This window comes from Thermobia domestica, chromosome 8 (genome assembly GCF_964235325.1).
Source record: "Thermobia domestica chromosome 8, izTheDome1.hap1.1, whole genome shotgun sequence".
Taxonomy (NCBI): domain Eukaryota; kingdom Metazoa; phylum Arthropoda; class Insecta; order Zygentoma; family Lepismatidae; genus Thermobia; species Thermobia domestica.
The window spans coordinates 253,349,331-253,366,240 of NC_137461.1; the positions used below are offsets into that span (position 1 = coordinate 253,349,331).

Genomic DNA, 16,910 nt, shown 5'->3' on the forward strand with positions numbered 1-16,910 from the left:
AACTTTTAACATTCCACCAAAACCGAAAGTGGTTGAAATTTTCTACTAATTCTGGTTTTAATACTGATTTGCATAGAGCGAAAATGGTAAAAGATATCGAAATACTGTTTTCTGTAATTAATTCAGCTTACCAAGAATAAATTCCTCCTTCTCCAGTGACTCTATTCAAATTGGAAGTACTTCAATTTAGCAATTTCCGGTTTCAACATTTATAGCCATCGAACAAAAGTGGTAATATATAGCAACAAGTATTTTTTTCAATCGCTTCATTGTATCAAGAGAACATACTATAACAACTCGCAACACCCTAAAAAACAAAACGGAAATAGTTGTAATTTACCACTACTTCTGGCTTTAATTCTGATTTTCCTAAAGCAAAAATAGTAAAAGAAAACAAGATGCAGTTTTTTGCAATCGATTCAGCTTCCTGAGAATAGACTTTATCTTCTTCCTTAAGGTTATATTAAATCTCGAAATGATTCAAATTAACGATTCCTGGTTTCAACATTTATAGCCATAGAACGAAAATAATAAGAGATAACGACAAGCGATTTTCAGCAAGCGATTAAAGGTCTCAAGAATGCATACTTTCACAACCTGCAACACTCTACCAGAACCAGAAGTGGTTCAAAGTTCACTTCCACTTTCAACCTTTATTGGCAAAGAATGGCTTTTTGATATGGATTCAGCGTCCGAGGAAAAGATACTGTCCTTGATTTTATTAATCTATTGTAACCAATAGCTATAGATGTACTGCTTCAAGTTTGATTATTGAATTCCCAATAGTTTGGAAGTCTACTGTAGTTTAACACTGTGAAAAGAACATTTTGTATTAAATGACTAATATATATAATACTGTCTTTTTTCTCGTTAAGTGGATGTGTACCTGGTTCATATATAGTATCATAAATAGATAAATATTTAAATAGTTCATTTAATGACTAACACTTCTTGATGTTCTATTTTATCCTGTAAATTTCCTCCACTTTTCTCCATAATCACATTTCAAAAACTACCCATTGTCCATTGCTGTTTCGAAATTCTACGTGAAATGTTTAATAACTCTTTTCCATAACTTTATTCGACAACCCACAAAATATGCCTTTCTCCCTTGTAAAGGATTATTTTATCATTACTATTTCTCTTTTTTACCACTTATACCTCAAGGCTGCCCTATTCTACCTAGATAACAAAGACTAGTCACCTGTTCTAAGCTCTGTAGTTACCACGTAGTCTCTCGATCTAGTCATTAGCACTTTTACTAGGATTGTATTTTAATATTAGTTTTCATCAAGTATTCTTCATATCTTCTTCTCAAGCTTTCTAAATATTCTGTTACTTTTTGATTCAGATTCCGGAATGTCTAATGTTATGTATCCTTCGTTAACATTCCTTTTAGTTTAAAGGTACAATTGTATAGAATGTGTTCATAGATGTATATAAGAATGTTAGGTAGATGATTTAGAATCAGAACGAAAAAGAAAGAAAAAAGAAATACTTCGTATAACCACAATTTCTAGAAGTCGAAGTATCTGCAAACAACACGTTAAAATGAAATTTAAAAGAATGTAGTTATGACTCTCGTAATAAAATTATCGGGACAATGAAACACAAAACTACAACTGTTTCGATTTTGTTATACAACGGACGTAAGATCATCGCAATGTAACACCAGAAGGTAGTAAAAATTAGATACTTGCCTATGGCCAGCAGTTTGCGTCAACTTGTAGGAATCTTTATATATTATTTAAGTATCACAGTAATTTAAAATCAATTCACAATTTATACACATCAATGATATCCTAAATCATGAAAACTCTTTCTGAAAAAAGCATGCACTGTTAAATATTTTGCTAGAAAAAAGTTTTCAGAAGGAAAATAATCCTTACCTGATTTTGGAAGAATGTTGACCTCAAGTTTTACGTTATCAGGCAGTTTAGCTTCTTCAATTGCAACACTTACAAGTTCTTCCAAAGAAGATGTGTTTACCGCCGGGTCATAACATAGTTCCCGCAAAATGATGGTGGTGCGGTAGTCAACACTTTCTTGCACTGAAGAGAGTCTCACCATTTCCACTACGGCCAACAACACCACGATATACCACAAAATGGTGATGGAACCCCCCATTATGATTTCTTCCTCTTCATGGTCGCTGCCGGTAGCTGAAGACTCCCGAGATAAGTCACGTGACCCGTCTTCAGTTGGGGAAGAGATTTTGGCCAACGTTTTGCTTTCTTCAGAAACAAATTTTGCTACAACCACATACGTAACACTCTTTTTTCTTTACACTTTCACGGTTAGCTTTGTTAGTATAACTGTTGTTTCGATTTTCAGCAACTTTAAACGTCGTGTACTAATAACCACTTACAAACCACAAGAATCAAAGTTGCATACTTTTGTTTTATCCGTACGAAAATAGATTTTTATATTTAAAAGGGAAAACCACATACAGTGCACGAACTTATTTATATTTTAAATTTGTCCTGCGCAGCTCACAAACGTGCACTGACCTTGCTATCTAGTTAAGAAAAAAAGATTGTATCACACAAATCAATATGTACGTATAACTGTCGGATTAGTTTCAATCTTGTTTCAACATCACTTTAACAACGAAATCAAGAGAAAAGCTGATTTCTGTCGTTTGCTCAACACGGCAAAATAGCAAATAATTATTGATTACTCAAGTTAAAGAATCATTTTCTAATAACGTGTTTATTTGGTAGTGTTTTAATTTATTTTACGTGTTAATGTTTCGTTCAAATAACTACGTTTTCCCTTATATGAATAATATCCCATAAATATCTTACAAACAAACTTTTGTATATCGAATATTCGTAAGAGGATTGTTTATTGATCTTGAATAAAACTTATTTTCACTTAGCAGACACAGAATATGAACAAAATTTCCAATGGTAAACGTTTCTTTTGCGTTTTCTACTTATTTTATATCAGTAATAGTAGACAGCAAATATTATAGTAACAATCATTTGATTCTGTAGTGAATAATGTGTAGTCATGTCAGAGTGAAGATCTCCTTTTGATTAGGAAAATGAATGAATAAAATAAAATATCTTCAGAATAAGACTGTTAAGACTGTTATCTATTTATTTTTTAAAATACTTCAAGGAAGTTCGTTAATTTTTATACTGTTACTTTTTCTGTTTTTGTATCTTCTTGCAGTAGTGTTGTACTACGTGACAAAACCTGATTTTTTTCTTATTAGACCTTGAAGTTTATATCATAAATCTATAAACTTTCTAGACAAAACTCGTTTTATCAGTTTGTTGCCTTTCTCGTGAAGAAAAGTAACCAGCACATTTATTTAAATAAAGTTAATTTATTGAAGTATAAAGATAACAAAATTTTCCGAGGTTACTTCGCAGTATTTGCAAGTATATATATTTTAGACGGTGGTAAAAAAGAAGAGAAAAATAAGAAGCACTACGAAAGAGTAAATGTAGCTTTACGTGAAATGAAGATTTGTATCTTGTTTCCTACACGATTATAAAACAACAGATAAAAAGATGGTAAAATACTAATTATCAATAAGTGCTAATTTGTGAAAAATTTTCGAAGGGAAACAAAAAAACTGCAAAGCAGAACCTACAGAAATCAGTTGTGTAAGAATGAATAGAGAAAAAAAGAAAATATGGTTTACAAAGTTGTTTCCTTACTGGCAAATTACTTCACAGAGATATTGTTATTTTATCTTCTAAATGATCATGTCTGTTGACTAGCAGTCAGTGAAGGATGATAAAGATAAATTGAAGAGAGAGAGACTTGCTCTGAAATATTTTACCCTATTCTCTAAATTTCTTTCTCTTTTACGAACACACTATATATTTCCCCCTTTTTACTTCTCCGATTCGCCTTGAGGAGTTTTCTGCGACGAGGAAAGTTTTTTTTTTTTACATGCTTTCTTTGTGACGCCAGTCTGAAGACATAATAGAGACAGAGGGATGTCCAACAGTGCCTCTATCTTCCTCGTCTCCTTCTAGTAGGAATCCTGCGTTGCCATTCTCTCTTAAATAGTTTCTCTTACTGCAGAACAAGTCCAAGGAATAAAATGGAAGCGCCAACCTTCCGCAAGACATTTTAATCCAAGCTCCCGCTTTTACTATCTGTGTTATTCTTCTATGATGGTATATTCCTCACAAAAGATTCGCTTCTGTTTTGTTCAAGAAGTCTCATTTCTTCAGTGAGAAGGTTTCATTGCTCAGCTCAAGACATAATTTCTTTTCCACGCTTTTATGTTTGCCTTACTTTTTCTCCAAAACGAAATTAACAGTATTCTTTCATTCTTGATTAATTACACTATATTTTTAGTAATTGTCGATTTGATAATTTCAGTAAAATATATGACGACACGTGTCTAATGGTGTCTTCTTGGATGCAGTAGTATAGGGTCTTTATGTACAAAATCTGTAATTAAAGAGAAAAAAAAATCAAATTAGTTACCTCGCAACTACATGTAACTACTCATTAAGATAAAGATACCAAAGTAGAAAGTTATCTTTATTAGAACGTAAAATAAATGCTAATACAATTCCTTGGAATAATATTACTGTGGGAAGCGATTATTGGTCCTTTGTACTTTCAGCCGATGGAGGTGGAAAGAAAGTATTGTGTTCTTGAAAAAATAAAAATGAAATGAAATGAAATCTGAGTTTAACGTCCCACAACCATGTCCTTTAGGCTAAGGGAGACGCTGATTAAAGCAAGTGATTGATGATGCAAGTTAGCAGAATGAGAAAGTGGGAGGAAACGGGAATACCCCGAGGAAACCCACCAGCACGATATTGTCCACTACAAACTTACTTGGATAGGGATCGAACCCAGGGCTCCACGCACCAGAGGTAAGCGCTCTATCCCTGAGGCCCCGTGCCCTCGTTTGAAAAAAAAATAAGTTAGAGATTTCTACGAATTTACGTTTCATAATTCCCTACATTCCATAAAAGCGATTTTTGTTCTTCCGTTTGTTAGTCATGATGCATGTAGAATCTTGTTCAAAGAAACCTCGTACTCACCTCTCTTTGAACGGCCATTAATTCTTACACACACATTCGGAATTAAATTAAATGTAGATTTTATTTCATCGATTGAGATCTTGATTTAGAGCCAAAATATTAGGATTTCCTGTGTAGTGTTGCCAGGGCCTATGGACTTTTAAAGCAAAGTGAACGATCATGACTGTTTTTAACACACGTTTAGAGATCATACCATTTAAACATATCCAGATCAAACTTTGCATTTCAGATTTTATGATTTGTCAATATGTTTGTGTGTGTGGGGGGGGGGGGATAGATGCTCTTCTAATCTTCACTAACAAATATAGTCTCTGGAAGGAGAGAATAAAAAATAGCGATTCTTTCAAAAACGGTTCCAATGATTTTGTTTATATTTCATTAACGACCGTAGGATTTGTATAATTTCAATGTGGAAGTCTGTAAGGAGTAGTTAGCTCTTGAAGCTTTCTCGAATTACTTACTTAAACGCAGCAGAGATGATTTTATTCATATTGAATAAATAGCTATTTCATTGCGACATTGAATAAGCAATTTTCTGAAACAACCAACAAGGGTATTTTAGTGTTAAAAGTGAGATTATTTGCGGATAGTGCTCTCTTAAACGATTCAAAGAATTTTATCTTCGAGGTGTGGCAATTAAATAACGAGACTATCCACCTCCTGTCGGATCGTGGTGGAAGGGGAGGTAGCTAATGATGTGTTTTGATCTTGAACCTTCATGAGCAGCCACTGTTTGTTTCATGATTCTGAAAGCTTTTCTTTTCTTTGCAGGCTTGCATGAAGAGGACAGTGTTCTGTAGTAGTGCCGGAATCATGGTGAACAGTAAAGTTGAGCAGCGCATTGACATCAAATTTCTAGTAAAATTTATAAACTAATACCGACGGAATGTTATGCAAAGTCAAAAGAGGTGCATGGTGATAATGCTATGTCACGTGCGCGAGTTTTCGAATGGCACAAACGATTTTCAGAAAGTAAGGAGGAGGTTGAAGATGATGAACGACCCGGCCGCCCTTTGAGTTCAAGAACGGACGAAAATGTTCAAAAAATTAATGACCTTGTGCTGAAAGACAGACGTTTTAGCATTCGGATGATCGCAGACATGACGAACATTAACAAAGAGACAGTAAGAGAAATTTTGCATGACAATTTAAATATGACAAAATTTTGTGCAAAAATTGTCCCGAAAACCCTCTTTCAGGAATAAAAAGACATTCGAAAGATCATTTGCTGTGACGTCATGGAACGACTCAAAGCAGAACCAGACTTGCTAACACGTGTCATCACATGTGATGAAACATGGATTTTCCAGTATGACGCCTAGTAATACTATTTACTAGGCGTCAATCCATGCACTGGAAGACTCTCACATCGCCAAGAATGAAAAAGCACGAATGAGCAAGTCGAAAGTGTGCTAATCTTTTTTTTTTCGATATAAGAGATATCATCATGACTGAATGGTTGCCTCAGGGTCAAACGGTGAATCAGACCTACTACAAAGAAGTTCTAATCAAGCTGAGGAAAACAATAAGGAAGAATAGACCGGATTTGTGGAAGAACGGATCCTCCACCAAGACAATGCGCCTGCCCATAATGCCCTCTCTGTGAAGCAGTTTTTAGCAGCCAAGCACATTTCTGTGCTCGACCATCCTCCGTATTCCCCAGATCTGGCTCCCCGTGACTTTTATCTATTCCCAAGTGAAAAGTGTATTGAAAGGAACACATTTTCAGTCTGTGGAAGAGAAGAAACGAAAAACGGCAGAGTTGCTGAACAGTGTGACATCTGATGACCTACAGCATTGCTTTGAACAATTGAAGGCGCGTATGCAGCGGTGTATAGATAGGAGAGGGGAGTATGTTGAAGGGGATAACAGTCAATTGTAACTTTCTTTGCAATACATCACATATGACAATAGTCTTGTTATTTAATTGCAACACCTCGTATATTTAGTAAATATGTATTTGAAATCGTACACAATAGCATGTCATTTCCTTGGGAAAGGCTAAAAGTAATAGTGTACAGCTAGTTGAGTTTTTGATTTTCGATGAACAACAGTAGTGAAATTTTTGTGACCTTGGAAGAAATAAACTCAAAAGTTCAACAGGTGTACACTTTCATGACCCGTACATGGATGAGAAAGGTTTTAGGATTCCGCCCATCTGCTTGTTCCTTTGTCTGCAGCCCACACTGAGTATACAAAGGCCAAATTTTAAAATATTATTTTGAAACAATTTTCTATTATTTTTTTTTAATTTTCATACTCTTAGAATTTAAAGATAGTTATCTCAAAAATAAAAATACATCAGTTTTTCGAAAATGACTTTAACAATGGGTACCTTAAGAGGCATAATCACTGCGAAATTAAAATACCGCTAATTTTACAGTAATTATGTGATATCTTCAAATAGATAAAAGATAATCGAAATGTGGAACAAGAATGCCCTAGACAATATTATTTTACATGAGATACCGTTATCATGATTCACTTATCTGTTTTTAATTTCCAGCCATTTTGAAAATCGACATTTATTTTCGCGTTTATAAATGGCTGCAAATGGAAAACTACTAGGTGACTCGTGATAACGGTATCTCATGCAAAATAATATTGTCTAGGACGCTCTTGTTCCACATTTCGATTATCTTTTATCTATTTGAAGATATCACATAATTACTGTAAAATTAGCGGTGTTTCAATTTCGCTGGCCTCTTAACAACTATAATTTGTTTTAAAACAATTCAAACACAAAACATTTTAAATTATTCATCTTACTTAATTTGAAATTACCAGAATATAACTAAATAGTTTGTCTGACTAGGAGTAGAAATGGGTGCATGAAAGATAACTTTGAGAGCTCGAAGTTCTGAAGAGTCTGAAGTTCTGAAGCTAAGGGTTATATCTCCCTCATAGTCAGTGATATAATCAGCCGTCATTGCTCTGGTCTTGAATTTTCCTCTCAGACTCCAAGCCTCCAATCTTGATCATTAACATCCTTTGCTCTGTCTATTGAAACTTATAGTGACATTTTACAGATTTCTACAAGTCACAGAGTTCTCTCTCTGATACGAAAGGTAACAATGTCTCCTACATTCGGTTTCTATAAAGCCATGTAAATCAATAGAAAAATTATTGCAAATATTCGTTGTTCAAAATGTTGGCAAGGTTTTTGAAATACTAGCTGAACACCCTTCTCCACACGAGAAATATTAAAAAGCTCTATATAAATCCCCTTCCCTCTTCCCTTAGGTTGCATTATTCAATTAAAATCAAATAGTAAAAATCCAGCTCGACTCAAGTGCTAAATATGTTCACTCATTTCTCTCGTCGTCTAACAGCTTCGGATGGTTTGTTTCTTCTTCTGCTGTTCTAAGTCTGTCGTTAGGCATAAAAGGACTGCTTTTCATCCTTTAGTTCGTTCGTTTCTTCACTGTAGAGGTTGTGTTTCGTATTGTGTGATTTGTGTTGAAAATTTACGTTAGAAGCAATGGAAAATACGTATTTTGTGATATGTAATAATAAAAAGCTAATACTAATATAATTTTAATATAATAATATTAGTAGCAGTAAAGTATATAATAATATAACTATAATAACAATTTTAAATAATATTTAAAATAATACCTAAATACTTAATGAATTCATTGGTACAGAGTGAAATTTTGAATTCTCGCAAACCCCCTTACTATACGTACTGTATTATAATAGAAGTATCACGATAAAGAAAAAGGACTATGTTTGTCAATTGGCTCAGCTCTTTGGCTGCCATCCGATCACGAACTACATTAATTACTTTAATTTATAATACAGTTAACATAGATCATCGTTATTCCCAATTCTAGTATTCTGTCAGTACAAAGCCTCTTTAATTGGTTTATTTCTTCCACTATTCTTCTCCATTCGGAATATTTTGTTCCTCATGGCCATTTTCCCGCCATTTTCAAGTGTAGGAACCTCTTAAGAGAAACATTCTTCTTTCATGCTTTTCACATGTTTATCGTATAACCATAACCTAGGGTGATAAAACGTCCCGTTTTTAATGGAATTGTCTATTTTTCAAGAAAGCGTCCGTTGTCTCAAGAAAAATTCAAACGGGATGTAAAAAACCCGGTTTTTTAAAATATCATCCCGTTTTGGATTTGTAGTTACGTAGTAACTTTTACAGTTTTTTTTTAAGGAAAGATTAATCCTTCTACAACAAATTCAATCATAAAAAATACATTAAATTGATTATCAATGTTCCTTAACCTGCTTCCTGTTAAATGATATGAAGTAATGAAAAACTAAGTTTGGAGTAAGGATAAATAAATAAAACTCTAGTTATTCATAAAACTTAGAGACTTCTACTTCACTGGTATAAATAACGATATAACAACGAACATATCTAGGTGGGTTGTTAAATAATGCCAGTTATTGAAAGTTCTGTTTTCCTAATTCGCTAAAGCTCATCATCCTAGCGTAGCCTAAAATTTTGTGCTCTTTCTCGCACACTCTCTTGGTCGAGCATATTTCATTTCTTATTATTTTTTCTTGTATCGTTTCCAGATTCTACACTGTCATAATGGCGTCATTTTAGGTTCCAGGAGGGTATGGGAGATCAAGGCTGTATAGAGTTTCACTTATTTATTACCATATCAGAATATAAGTGATTAGAAAACACGCGATTCTCAAGCTCAGGGAGGGATTGCCCCAACCTCCACAAATGACGCTTTTGCTGCACCCGTTTCATCATTATCCATGTTTCTGCAACGTAAACTACTATAGTTGTAAAGTACGTGTTATATAGCAGCATTTAGCTTTTCTTGATATAAAATATTTCCTGATTATATATCATATATTTTACGCTTTCATAAAATATTTTTCATAGATGTAGTCTCCTGGTAACGATTTCTTGTCTGTTTTACCCATCTATTGTCACTTCTGAACCCAGATACTTGAAAATTTACACTATCTTCAAGGGTTTCCCCTTATAGTTTCATTTGTTCGCCTTGTTCATGTTTGTTTCTTGCAATGACTAAAATTCCCATTTTTCCCTTGGCATATAAGAAGGTCATGTTCTTCTGATGTTTTTCTACCAGTACCTGGTTGAATTTACATTTCTTTTGTTTCTTCCCAATTTATTACAACGTTTACAAATCACGCATTGAGCACAGAAGTGCCTCAAAATTATAATTTGAATTGAGCTATTATTGCACAAAGTAGAAGAGAAATTCATTCAAAACAGAAAAGGAACTTTGATATTAAGGCCAATAATTGATATTTAACTTGAACCAAGTTAGCTCTCGAAATCTGCACTTTGACTGCCGATTACAGGAGTAAAACTTAAAAAAAAAAAAAAAAACACTGATGCATAGAGTCCTTGGCTCGATACCAGCTCCAAGTGAACTTTGTGGTGGATCAACTCTCTGTGCGTGGGTTTTCTCGGGATTTTCCCGTTTCCTATCACATTTTTCACTCCACCATTTCCTTCATATCTCATCATCACCATCTCCCTTAGCATAGACAGCATAACCGCGGGACGTAAAACTTAAACATTTCATTTCATTTCAGAAAATACAATTTGAAGGTTAAGCCACTTCTGTGATGAACACATCAAATATAAACATGGTTTGGGTTGCGAGATTTTGACCAGGCAAGCATTTGTTGGGTGTCGAGATTTTGTACCCAAATCAATGCAAAGAACGAATTACAACTTTACGTACATATAATGTTCTGGTCGTACACTAACAAACTGAGATAGCGGGGACTTTACAGAAAGGGAAGACATCCAAGAAGTGACTTTTAGTACAGTGAAAGGTAAGTTTTCAAGGTCTATTCAAAAGAAAGGACAAAGAATCTTATAAAACTAGTGGGACAAAAGACGAGAGAAAGATACGAGAGATAAAAGAGAAAATTCTTTCGTCTGAGTGATGAGGAAAAGGGCTTTCTGTTTTATTCAAAATAAATGCGGCGTAAAGAGACGGAAATGCTCCGTCAATGCTTGCAGACCTTTCAGTGAATCCTCACCAGCGAAAACTCTATCTCAGTATACACAACGGAAATAACACAGGTATATAAAAGCATGCAAAAGAAAGAAAGAATAAAAAAAAACATAAGAAATAACTTTCTCACAGGTTTTTTAGACCTCATTCCATTTTTATGCTTTCTTCCTCTTCTACAATTTGAAACTTTACTACGGTACAGTACTCTATAAACTTTAACCTCTTTTTCTCCCAAAAATCTAACGTGGATGATTGACAGAAATAATTATTTCTTACTATGTAGTACGTTGACATAAAAATATTTGTGTAGAGCATTAAACTGTACGGCCCGAAAATGTGAATATTTCGAAAACTGATTAGAAACTTCTGAGATATGAGTGTGAAAAAGAATGAAGAAAATTAGCTGGGTGGAATGAACACAATTAAAAAAAAGGGGGAATTGACTAGGACATTGTTTAATAAGAAATTATGTTGTGAGGAACATGCTAGGAAGAAGGTATAATTGAAGAAAAAACAAAGGAAAGGAAGAGAGTACTAGAAATTATGTTGTGAGGGATATGCTAGGAACAAGGTATAAGAAAAGAAAGATCATAGGAGAGGAAGATAAGGCTAGAAATTATGTTGTGAGGAAATGCTAAGAAGAAGGTATAAGGAAAGAAGAAACAAAGGAGGGGAAGCGAAGATTAGAAATTATGTTCTGAGGAACATGCTGGGAGGAAGGTATAAGGGAAGAAAAAACAAAGGAAAGGAAGAGAATACTAGAAATTATGTTGTGAGGAACATGCTAGGAAGAAGATATATGGGGAAAAAACCAGGGAGAGGAAGAGAAGACTAGAAATTGTGTTGTGAGGAACATGTTGGAAAGAAGGTATAAGGGAAGAAAAATCATAGGAGAGGAAGAGAAGATTAAAAATTATGTTGTGAGGAAATGCTAAGAAGAAGACATATGGGGAAAAACAAAGGAGAGGAAGAGAAGACTAGAAATTATGTTGTGAGGAAATGCTAGGAAGAAGGTATAAGGGAAGAAAAAGGAGAGGAAGAGAAGACCGGATATTATGTTCTGAGGAACATGCTAGGAAGAAGGTATATGGTAAGAAACCCAAGGGAGAGGAAGAGAAGACTAGAAATTATATTGTGAGGAACATGTTAGAAACAAGGTATACGGGAAGAAAACCAAGGAAGAGGAAGAGAAGACTAGAAGCTATGAATAAAATTAAAACGTTTCGTAGGTAGACGACTAACTGTGTGGTTTATATTCTTGAGAATGACCTAAGAACGTTGCTAAGAAGTGACCAGAAGGATGAACCCTCCTACAACCACTTTCACCTCCTCCTGAAACTTTCATTTCTTTCTTTATGTTCAAAAAATAAACAGGTAGGAAATGCTTTAGTTGTAAGAAAAAAGAGAAAGAGAAAATTTGATTGTAAGGTGAAATAAATAATCTATCTATTAAAATGCTACAAGAGCAATTAAAAGTGATTTTTTTTTTATTTTACGTTTAGCCGCTTAAAGGGTTGCGCCCTTTCTTCGGGAAGAGATCGAATGGTATAGGAGCATCAATTGTATCATGAGAGGGTCTAGGTGTTGTTTAGTCATCTTCATTTAACATTTTATTCAGTTTACTCAGAGGGATGGGCATCAATTACGTGAGGGCAATTTTCATATGCCATGGATGCTAAGAAAGATCGTCTGGCTGACATATAAGTAGTAGTCGTTCTTTAACGTCGGTGCCTGAAATGAAGATAAAATGCCAAAATACAGTTGCGATGATTCAGGTTCATCAGAAGCTATAAAATATACGGTTCAATCACAGACATAAACGGCAGGCAAGACAAGAGGAGTGGTAGATGTCATGAGGGTGAAGTGCTACGACGCCACAACACATGGGTATTATTAGTAAGACGAATGCTGTTAGCTTCTGTTCCTGGGGCGACTCAGGAACTAATGAAGACAAAGGCAGCCCTGTTAGTAGGTGATTTATTGTGCATGAGATGGATAGATGAGCGGTGAAACTGTGCCAGGATGATAAATGTCGAAAACTTCCGGATCGACGTTCTCGCGGCCGATGTTTAAATGATACAGGGTCATCAGATGTTGTAAAGGTGTCGGATAATAAACAGCAGGGGTATCAAAGTCTCTATCATAGCGGAGAATGTTCAGGAATACTGGATGAGCAGTTTCAATGTGTTTCGTCATACATTTTAAGCGAAGAGCCTCAAGATAGGATAAGAGCGGTGGAAAATGAATACGGTCGCAGAGTAGACGGGTTGGGTGGGGAAGCTGGATAGGAAAGGCTAAACGAAATGTATGGCGTTCGAGTATTGCTAACTTTTGATAGTACTTAGGAGGAGCTGGCAACCAAGCTGTGTGACCATAAGTTAAGACCGAGCGCATGAAAACTTTGTAAGTGTTTAGGAGAAGATTTGAATGTAGACCCCACGTGGTACCAACTAGTCGTTTCACTAAGTTAAGTCTGTTTTTGGCTTTCTCGATGACAGTGAGAAGGTGCGGTGTCCAAGTAAGCTTGGAATCGAACACAATGCCTAGGTACTTAAGAGTGTTATGGATGGTGACTGGTGAGTTAGCAACATGAAGTCGTAATAAATGAGGATTTCGGTGTACTCGACATCGACGTCCAGATGATAAGAAGACGATAGCTTGCGTTTTAGTAACATTGATTGTCAAACGCCAAACGTTGCACCAGTCAACAAAAGTGTCAATTGCCTGTTGAAGGCGATGTTGGATACCAGTAATTGTCCGTCCGACAGCAAGAAACGCAGTATCGTCAGCGAATTGGAAAAGTTGTATACCAGGAGTGTTTGGTAAGTCGGAAACATATAACAAATGCAACAGGGTAGAGAGAGAAGGTCCATGAGGAACGCCAAAATTCAGGAATATTGGAAACGACAGAGCATCATTGATCGATATGTAAGCAAGTCGGGCTGTGAGAAAGGAGTGTATAGTTCGTATGTAAGAGAGAGGAAGTTGAAATGAGTATAACTTGTATATAAGACCCTGGTGCCAAACTTTATCAAATGCCTTTTCAAGATCGAATGTAACCAGACATGATGGATGACCCTGGCTGAATTGATTGTATATAGAGGTGCTGAGACGTAACAGGGGATCTAGAATGCTGAAACTGGGGCGAAATCCAGCTTGATGCAATGGAAGAAAAGCGTTAGTCTGTAAGTGATCGTGGAGACGACGCACTAATGTAATTTCAAATATTTTGCTGAACGTGGACGTCAGTTGTATAGATCGATAGGAGGTAACGTCAGAGGGTAGTTTATTAGGTTTAGGAAAGAGTAATACTTTTGAGTACTTCCAAGTGATGGGGAAAAACCAGTACGGAGTATAAATGTATAAATAAAGTTTAGCATGGTGAAGACAACAGGAGGAGCGTTTTTAATGAGAGTATAGGTAAGCTCATCAAAGCCTAGTGCTGTATTTTGTTTCTTAAGGAGAGTAGACTGGATGTCTGGCGGTTGGATGGGTACTGTGAGTGCATTATTTAGTTCCAGAACGTAACTATGATGTGGTTGTAAATGTGTTAAGTTAGGATCAGATAACCGATCGATTTCTGTAAGTAAACGTTGTGGAGTATGCCAGCCAGGTAAGGGAGAAAAGATATTTTGGAAATGTGCGGCAAAGGTATTGGCCTTGTCCTGATCAGAAGAAAGTGCTTACTGGTTTTCAACTAGTGGGTATGGTGTCCTTTGAAATTTTCCAGAGTTGATTGAACTGTCGCCAATATTTGGTAGGATGGGATGTTTCGTTGAGTTTATTACAAGTTCTGGTCCAGTGAAGGCGTTTGTATGCGATTATGTAATTATGAGTGATGTGAAGATATTGTCTATGGAGGCGAAGTGCTTCTAAATTACGGCTGCGGGTGTATTCTCTGTAGGCACGTCGAGCTGCAGTTATGAAAGAAAGGTATCGTGGAGGAAGTTTCGGTTTGTGCGGGGATATATATGCGGTTGGAATGTGTTGATCAGCAGCCATATGTAAGGTCTGAGTGAGATGCTGAACGGCAGTGTCTAGGTCATGTTGTGATGTTAGCTCTACAGTATCAGAAAGTGCTGAGGTGATGGTCGCTTGGTAGGCTGGCCAGTTGGCCTGATGATACACATGCACTTTTCTCTTTGGTATGGTATGGTGTGGAGAAGCGTTGGTAGCAAGAGACAGCTTGATAGGAATGTGATCGCTCTCCAAAGAATCCAAAACGTCAATATTGATGTGAGAGTTGAGTGTTGTAGAGGATATAACGATATTAGGTGTGGTATTACTAGAGGGGCGAGTTGGCCGAGGAAGTACATGGAGGTGGCCGGTCGTATTAAGCGTGAGGAAATTCAAAAATCGTTGTTTTTTGTGTTGAGACCGGCTGTGAAAATTGATGTCTCCCATGATAATGAATTTACGATAGGTGTCAGAGAGGTATTGGAAAAACTGATATGGTATATCCTGTCTCGGCCTGACATAGATGGTGTCAAAAGCTATAGTATGACACTTTAGATATAAGAGAACAACATTGTATTCGGGCAACTGAAAAGCAGGAGGTAGGATAATAGACCGATGGGGAATGCGAGATTGTAAGCCAAAAGCTGTACCTCCATGGAGGCGAGCGCCGTTCGGTCCATCATATCTGTGGAGAACGTATCTAGGAGTATAGCAGGGTATATAGGGAGCCAGGAACGTTTCGTTGAGAACAAAAGCAGTGATGCTTTCCTCCAAAGGAAGTTGTTGAAACAGTACTTGATGCGTGAGAAGAGATCTTACGTTTAAAAATAACAAATTGTAAGCTATAATGGTGTATACCAGAAGTATGGAAATAGCACTGATACTACTGAACATGTTCAAACAATCGTTTCAATAGGTTGAATTTGGAAATGGACGTTGGATCCACTGTATGTGGTGTAATGTGAGATTGTAAAGAAGTTTTGCGGAGTGAATGATTTGATTGAGGACTTGCTGGCGCTGAAATGGCAATATGTTCTTTAAAGTAAGAGTTATGAATCGTAAGAGGTCTTCTACTGTGACAGGATGTGTCATTGAGTTTGCAGGTGGGTTGTTGTCATCAGAAGTTTTGATGAGTGCTATTAATTCTGGCTTATCAGGTGCAGGTGTGGGCTTGGCACGGCAGCGATAACTGTATGTAGGGTGCTTTTCAGGGCAAGTGATGCATTGAAGAGGTGCGCTTGAATTGGGACAATTACCGGTCAGATGATTGCCACTACATTACCCGCATTTGACGATGTTTGTACAGTTATGGGTGTAATGATCGTTGTAAGTTTGGCATTTCTCGCATCGTATTGGGAGAGGTGCAGGCGTGCGAGAAGGCTCTACCTTGTAGCGGCGGCGATATACGTAGGCACCGTTAGCCAAAAGATGATGAATTATTTCCGGCTGGTCGGTCAGAACATGCACAAGGTAGGTAGGGCCACTGTTGTTACGAATTCTAATACATTTTTTGATTTCGAGACCCTCGTATCGCAGCTCGTCAAAGATCTCGTCGTCAGTGAGTTCGGGTTCAATGCCTCGGATAACTACTGATAGAAGTGGTGGACGACGAGGTGGCGGAGGTGTTTTCCGTTGACTCGGACTGAGAGGTGTCAACACAGACTGCGACCAAAAATTTCAAAAGTAGCTTTGTTTCTAACATGAATATGGAAGTTAGGGTTAGGAGATTTCAATATGATTCCATCTGTAGTAGGTATGATTTGGTGGACATCAGCGCGCAGAACACATTTATTGATTTGCATGAAGATGGCGCGTGCAGTCCGGTACTTAGTATCGAAGTTCTTTAAGATTAAATTGTACATGGTTTCTTCGTTAGCTGGCAAAGTAGGAGAGGATGGCGCATTAGTACGAAAAATAAAATGCGATGATGATAGCCCGTTTCGGTTAAAGT

The 16,910-nt window shown here is 36.4% G+C and overlaps 1 protein-coding gene across 1 annotated transcript in view; it reads right to left on the minus strand.

Moving 5' to 3' along the window:
• LOC145693547 (retinal guanylyl cyclase 2) overlaps positions 1-16,910 on the minus strand; it is a 980,145-nt gene that overhangs the window by 736,327 nt on the left and 226,908 nt on the right. Inside the window, exon 2 of the mRNA XM_081769634.1 lies at positions 1,890-4,422. Coding sequence (XP_081625760.1) covers positions 1,890-2,127 — 238 coding nt within the window. The 5' untranslated portion in view covers positions 2,128-4,422. The remainder of the gene's footprint in view (positions 1-1,889; positions 4,423-16,910) is intronic.